This window comes from Micropterus dolomieu, unplaced genomic scaffold (assembly GCF_021292245.1).
Source record: "Micropterus dolomieu isolate WLL.071019.BEF.003 ecotype Adirondacks unplaced genomic scaffold, ASM2129224v1 contig_12819, whole genome shotgun sequence".
In the NCBI taxonomy this organism is placed as follows: domain Eukaryota; kingdom Metazoa; phylum Chordata; class Actinopteri; order Centrarchiformes; family Centrarchidae; genus Micropterus; species Micropterus dolomieu.
In genome coordinates this window covers 1-7,201 of record NW_025741805.1, presented here as the reverse complement: position 1 = coordinate 7,201, position 7,201 = coordinate 1, and the positions used below count along the sequence as shown (strand labels likewise).

The window sequence follows — 7,201 nt, the reverse complement described above, 5'->3', positions numbered from 1 at the left end:
TCAAGATCTGTGAAGAGGACGTGAGCCACCTCTTCCAAAGGCAGAAGATCAGGAAGGCTCCTGGACCTGACGGTGTTTCACCATCGTGCCTGAAAATCTGTGCAGACCAGCTGGCCCCCATCTTCACTCAGATCTTCAACAAATCACTGGAGCTGTGTGAAGTTCCCTCCTGCTTCAAACGCTCCACAGTCATCCCGGTCCCAAAAAAACCGTCCATCTCTGGACTAAATGACTACAGGCCCATCGCCCTGACATCTGTAGTCATGAAGTCCTTTGAAAGACTGAAGGACCTGAAGGACATTACTGGCCCCCTGCTGGACACCCTGCAGTTTGCCTGCAGGGCTAACAGGTCAGTGGATGATGCTGTCAACTTGGGTCTGCATCACATCCTGCAATACCTCAACTCTCCAGGGACATATGCAAGGATCCTGTTTGTGGACTTCAGCTTGGCGTTCAACACCATCATCCCGGACATCCTCAGTACCAAACTCACCCAGCTCACTGTGCCAGCCTCCACCTGTCAGTGGATCACAGACTTCCTGACTGACAGGAGTCAGCAGGTGAGGCTGGGAAACATCACATCCAGCACCCGGACTATCAGCACCGACGCCCCCGAGGGCAGTGTGCTCTCCCCACTGCTCTTCTCCCTCTACACCAACGACTGCACCTCAAGAGACCCATCTGTCAAACTCCTGTAGTTCGCTGACGACACAATGGTCAACGGCCTCATCCAGGACGGTGATGAGTCGGCCTACAGACGGGAGGTTGATCAGCTTGCTCTCTGGTGCGGCCAGAACAACCTGGAGCTTAACACGCTCAAAACTGTAGAAATGACCATGGACTTCAGGTAGGCGCTACAGAGCACTGTACACCAAAACCAACAGACAAAGAAGCAGTTTCTTCCCACAAGCCATCACTCTGATGAACAGCTGATTTCTGACTCACGGTGTCAGGAACAATCCCTGTGCAATAACCCAGTAACTCTATCTCTAATCAGCCACCTGTTTACTGGTTTCCACTTATTTATTCACCATTTTCTATTTCAGTGCTGTTCATACTATGTTCATACTATGTCATATTGTATATTCTGCATACCAATACACCTACCTCAGGTCATACGATCATAGGTCTTATTTATTTTTTCCAGCATCCTTTGCACTATGCTCCATCACACTGTGTACATGTATGCATGTATGTGTACCTGTATATCATATCCACCTTCAATATGTACATAATGAGAATAGTTCTCTTGCACTCTGATTACTGCACTATTTGTCAATATGTCTATATTGTTTTGTTCATAGTGTGTATATTAGTGTTGTCTATTCTGTAGTTCGTGTCTGATTTTATTTTATTATTATTTTATTATTGTGTTATGGTATTATTGTATAAGTAAGCACATCGTGAGCAATGTACAATCCTGAGTCAAATTCCTTGTATGTGTACACATACCTGGCAATAAAACTGATTCTGATTTAGGAGGATCTACTGACAGAAGTGCAATATAATATCCCTAACTATGTTTTCAGTGGTGTATAAAGACCTTACATAATGAACCGTTTTTATTACTTTTTTTATGATTCAGACATGTTAATTTTCTAAAAGGATGCACGTTTTAAGTATTAAACTGAAACATTCTTTCATAACGAGAAGCTTTTTATTCAACAAACACAAATGCAATAAACATGAATGTGAATAAGCACAAACAGGTATAAGAGATAAGAGGTGAAGACCACTGGCAGTTATAATACAAAATACATTTTATATATTACAATTAATTTCAGGTGACATTATTGGCTCATCTCTCTTTACTTCAGATTTCTTGCTCCGCTGTCTGTGTTTCATTACAACCACTCGGGTCAATGATAACAGGAAAGAAGTTTAGAAACAACTTTGAATCACTTTTTTGTTTTTTTAAAAACTCAGCAAAGTTAGTAAATTCTTTCCTCTTCACTGACCCTTTTGGGCTCCACATAAATCTCTCTCAATACAAAAACCATCACAGATCCTTGATGGTTTACCTCCAAATTATACTCTAAGGAGAGAAGTAGAGGAGATTTGACTGCTTCATTAACGCCCTGAGAGTGGCAGTGTCCAGACAAACAGCATCATAATAACAATCGTCACAAGAGCAGAGAAGGCCAGCAGTGATTTTTCCGTTACACAATGAAACGTTCAGGTCATGCTCACATAGTGAGCCTGTTTCTCGTACACGGTGGCTCAGTTTCACTTCACCACATGCTTCACAATAAAAGCGCCTCAGTGCTACATCTGAATATTCACAGTCGACAAAACTATATTCTCCCTGATGAGGACACAACTGTGCAAAATGTCAGACTCCAGATGAAATGTAAACAACCATGCATATTAAATATATTCTAAACAGACTGCAGGAAAAACACCATCTGGTTGCTTGAGGTCAAATGACAGGGATAAGCAGTAGCATCTGATAACACTGTGGCTATTAGATCACTGAATACATCTGCTTCAGCTATTCTGATGAGTGTTTCCTTTTGTCTTCTGTAAAATCCCTTTTTGTCCCAACACAGTGCTGAGCTTAGTCCCAGTGAGTGCACATTGTTACAATGGAGTCACAAGAGCGAAGCCTCAGTTTTTCCCGAAAAAATAAATTCCCTGTTTAACAACACTTCCACAATCCTTTAAGACTCTTCAAACCATACATATGAAACAATATTCAATATGTAGAGAACAGCAAAACCTCCCATTATTCTGATTTTGCAGTGTTACTTATTTATTATACATTGATTATTTCAAGACAAAATAGCTTAATTTGGATTATTTTGTTGTGTTATGTATTTGGAGCTTGATACAAACACACGGTGTATAGATCCTTTTAAATTAGCTGAATCTATTGTATTGGTGTTATAATAATTAATATAATAATTAATATAATCATTTATGCAGTAATCGAAGCTTTGCAGCTATTTTGCCAACAGTTTGTTGACACTTGTAGTTCTTTTATCGTCGCTGTCAGAATATCTCCAACTCAGAATAAAGTCACAACTAAATCTTTTTGATCATGCAGCGGACTGAATATTTCTTCAGGAATCTTTGAGGATTTTTTTTTTTTTTTTTTTATCATTCAGAAAAATAGATCCTTACTATCAAATGTAATAAATACTCAAGAGGCACAAACTGGGGCTAAGTTGTGGTGTCACTGTGAGGTCATGGGTGCTTGCACGAGGCAGGGCAAACTGGGATGACAGTTTCATGTAAGTGATGTTGGCCTGGCTCAAACATCATGTCATTATATAATATAGTCTGACTAATGCTGGATTTTGGAGTCCAGTACCAATTTCAATATTTGAGATTTAAAAAATCTTTTAACGAAGTATTGGAGGATCATTTTTTACTATGAAGAGACAACATTGAAAAAGATTTTACAGTGTAAAAGTCAGTGCTCTCTTAAAGGACAGACTATATTTAACCCTTTCTAAATTACCTGACACATCTTTGGCATTTCTATACTCAAGTTTCTTGTTACTTATCAGCTGACATACACAACTTATCGGTCAGGCTCTATTATATCAATTATATAAAATAAAAACATCCATTTAATGTTATCTTCTAAACCATACGTGGAAGTAGGGCTGAACGATTAATTGCATTTGTGATAATATCCCGATATGATAAAACAAGATTTTCTAATTGCAAAGGCTGCAATTACACTCTGGTCACGTGACACTCGAGAGTAAAGCAGTCTTCAGAGGAAGCATCAACTTCGCAAGTTAAGCTGGACCTTGACCTGTACAATGGCATCAGGCTTGGCAGAACCGCAGAAACCTTAGTGTCAAACAAAGAATTTAATTTGCACCTGCCAAATGCGGGTAAATTGTTGGCAGTGGTGTGGTGGGTGAAATCGTCGGGCCATCCGCCACTTTGGTGGACAGGGAAAATGCACAACAGAAAGACACGTGTAGTATGGTTAGCGTATTACAAACGCAATGTGTCACTCACACACACACACACACACACAGCCAGCCACCAGTCAGCTCAAGGAATATCTGTGATGGCGTTTCAAACCAAACTCACCAGTCCGAATGAGGCCCAGTCTCTCCTGAGTTACAGCCTGGTGCGCAACTGCGCTGCTCATCAGCAGCATCGGACAATCACTAAGTTTGTCTATTAGACATGAGAGTCGTCACCTGGTTTAAGTTCGTTGGCCAACTTTTGTATTAAACCTCAGTCTGAGTATTTTTGTTTGTTTGTTTGCTTGCTGGGATCCAGAAAAGGAGGTTTTTGTTGAGAGATGGACTCTTGTGGAGATTTGAACCGAGATAAGGACGAATTAACTGGTGGTTGAACTGTGGGTTTTGTATTGAGCACTTACTGTATAACACACTAAGGTTAATTTAGTTTTTCTTGTCATCTGTAGGTAGGCCTACCTGATAATATTATGTTATGACTTGACTCAAATTACCTTTCTGTGAAATCATTATAATTTGATACCATTGCTTAGAATATTAATTCACACAATTCATGCATCACCTAATTTTATCATAACATATAGGCGTGGCCTACAGGAAAGAACAGTGTATGTTTAATCTATCCAATGTTGTGTTGGTCATAACATACAATGATTTATTGCTTGTCTGTTTTGAATAATATAGAAGATAAAGAGCTTAAAAGATAATTGCATATTAAATCGCAATTGCAATATTAGTTAAAAGATTATTTCCCAAAATCATTCAGCCCTACTTGGAAGTTCAATCTACATGCAGTAGTAAGAACTGTAGAGTGGTAAAAAAATTGGGTTTAAAACTAAATTTAGATGGTGGAGTTATATCACTACCTCATACACACTCAGTTACACTAAAAGGTTGGTTGTTGCTGGAGTAGGTGAGGGGGAGCCGCTCTCAGATGGACTGTGTCCCAGCAGCAGCTCCTTCTCTCGGGGACGACATGGCCCGCTGATGTGCTGGCTGTGAGAGTGGTAGAGCCGCAGGAAAGCCAGGATGGACTGAGTCAACCACAGAGCAGTCACACACCACAGAGACGCCTGAGGACACACGGAGTGATTGATTAAGCTTAAAGTCACGCTTACACAATAAGAACATAAGAACAAGAACATCAGAATAAACTGTGCACACTAAGGCAATAGATGATGGTGTGTGTGTGTGTGTGTGTGTCTGTAGGCTGCCAAGAACTGCAGTTTTTTTCAGGGATTTAAATAGGTCTGGTGTTAGGAGGGATTGAGAATAGGGGTGTCGTCACTCAGATTACAGAGACAATAATTCTTCCATTGGCATATTTATTCGATCACCATGACAAACGTTCCTTGCAACCACTGCAGCAGCTTTTCACATGAAAGCTTTCACATGAATGACTGAAATGAGGTCAGAAAGGAAACATTGCTCACTGCTGATGATTAGCTATGGTAAAATAAAACAAAATCACCATCCTACCACATTGAAATAGGCTTACATGAACATACTGTCAGACTGAATAATGCCGTGAAACTAAACAGGAATGCAGTCTGATTATCAGACATGTGTATGCAGGGAGTAGAATACAAAAACACAACAACATTGATTAGCATTAGCCTCTGTTGTTTAGATCGGTCGTACAGTATTGGGTGTGTTAGGGACAAATACTGTGTGACTAAATAAATCATCACCACCATTTAGGAACTTAATGCCAAGTCAAGAAAAGAAAATGTATATTTCTATTGTGCAGCCATTATTATTAGGGATTAGTTGTAGCCAGTTTCATTTTGGATAAAATACCCAGATTCATGACACTAACTAATCTCTTACACCTACACACAGTAAAGGCAGAGCTTCTACTAACCTGCTGAAATCTGAAAGAATAATAATTATTTTATAGTGCAGTAGTAGATACTATAGATGCACCGATTGATCGGCTGGGGACCGGAATTGGCAGGTTTTCAGCTTAATCGGCCATGACTGGTGACCGGACCCAAGCAGCACAAATATTACATTTTCTGTCGGTCACATTTAACATTACACATGCTGCGCTGCACGGTGTCACACAGCAGCACAGTCACCGACTATTTTCAAATAAAATATATAAATAGCCCCCTGTAATTATGGCCTACTTAATACTGCAGTTTATTTTCAGTTAGATTTTATTTGTACAAAAAGCTCTGTCCAGCAGCCTAACCTGAAGCACTTTTTAATTTGAGATGTGTTAGTGAGAGAAGGTCCTGTAAGTTGCTGCAGTTTAGGAGAAAGTGTTTGTGTACACTGTCAAATATAGTTTATAGAAAGAAACAAAATTGGAATCAGCGGGTCAGACCTTAAAAAAAAAAAACGAAAAAAAAAAAGTAATCGGTAAGGAAAAATGCAATCAGTGTAATAGATACCTAGCATTTTATAACTACATATAAAAGACAACCCTTGTGAGAGAATGCATTGTCCAGGCAAGGCTGCTGTAACAGGCTAGGTTGGAAGTGGGTGTGACTTATCATACACAATGTGTGTGTTTACTGTCTGAGCGCTCCCACCTGTGCCAGACTGAGCTCTGTGTAGAAAGAGGAGGTGTCCACATCCAAGTAGAGGGGAACGGACTGGGACTCTGCACAGCTGAACACAAACAAACATGGCGGGCTGAGAAAGGATCCGACCACACTCACATTTAGGTTGGTCACTGTTGCAGATGGAGGATGTCCACCTGTCTGCTGTGACATTTTATCAGTGCAACATCAACACTGGATTAAAAGCTTTGCCATGCTATCGCCAGTGTGGATAATATCAGGTATTTAATTTGCTGGATTGCTCCAAAAACAGACATTCCTGTCTTATAATATAAATAAATAATACAGTTTAAAATTACATATAAACATGACAGAGGATTCTGTATCTGTTTACTTACTGGTATCAGATAATAATTACTTGAAAATATATATATATATTCAATTTTTGCAGAGTTTATTGCAATAATTTAATGTGAGGATTCATTTAATAATTAAAAGGTGGATGAGGACTGTTTGTGAAACAGCCGTAGCAAACATCACAATTACAGCAACATGGTAACAGCACCGGAGGAAACAAGACATACAGTAAATTGATACTGCAAAGGAAAAAAAACTCTTTACCTTTACCAATATACGGCTGCGTCCAAAAAGTCTTTTTTGCTTAGGAAGGTTCCTAACTGAGTGAAGTGAACCGGAAGTATTTCAGTGGCAGCCATGATAAGAGCTGGTCGAATTCTCTAAAAG

At 39.6% G+C, this 7,201-nt stretch overlaps 1 protein-coding gene across 1 annotated transcript; it reads right to left on the bottom strand.

Annotated features, from left to right (window-relative positions):
- Positions 1 to 1,638: 1,638 nt before the first annotated feature.
- Positions 1,639 to 6,697, bottom strand: LOC123966160 (transmembrane protein 179-like). Its single transcript, XM_046042364.1, has 2 exons — positions 6,488 to 6,697; positions 1,639 to 5,020 (listed from the first exon to the last, which is right to left on the bottom strand). The coding sequence occupies exons 1-2, from the start codon at positions 6,668 to 6,670 to the stop codon at positions 4,829 to 4,831; spliced, it is 375 nt and encodes a 124-aa protein (XP_045898320.1). The 5' UTR covers positions 6,671 to 6,697; the 3' UTR covers positions 1,639 to 4,828.
- Positions 6,698 to 7,201: the final 504 nt, after the last annotated feature.

What these genes read in the sequence shown, in the direction of transcription:
- LOC123966160 (XM_046042364.1), bottom strand. Translation starts at nt 6,670, where the DNA reads ATGTCACAGCAGACAGGTGGACATCCTCCATCTGCAACAGTGACCAAC. An exon ending in CAGAGCTCAGTCTGGCACAG is followed by an intron (nt 5,021 to 6,487) that starts GTGGGAGCGCTC and finishes GTGTGTCCTCAG; the next exon opens with GCGTCTCTGTGGTGTGTGAC.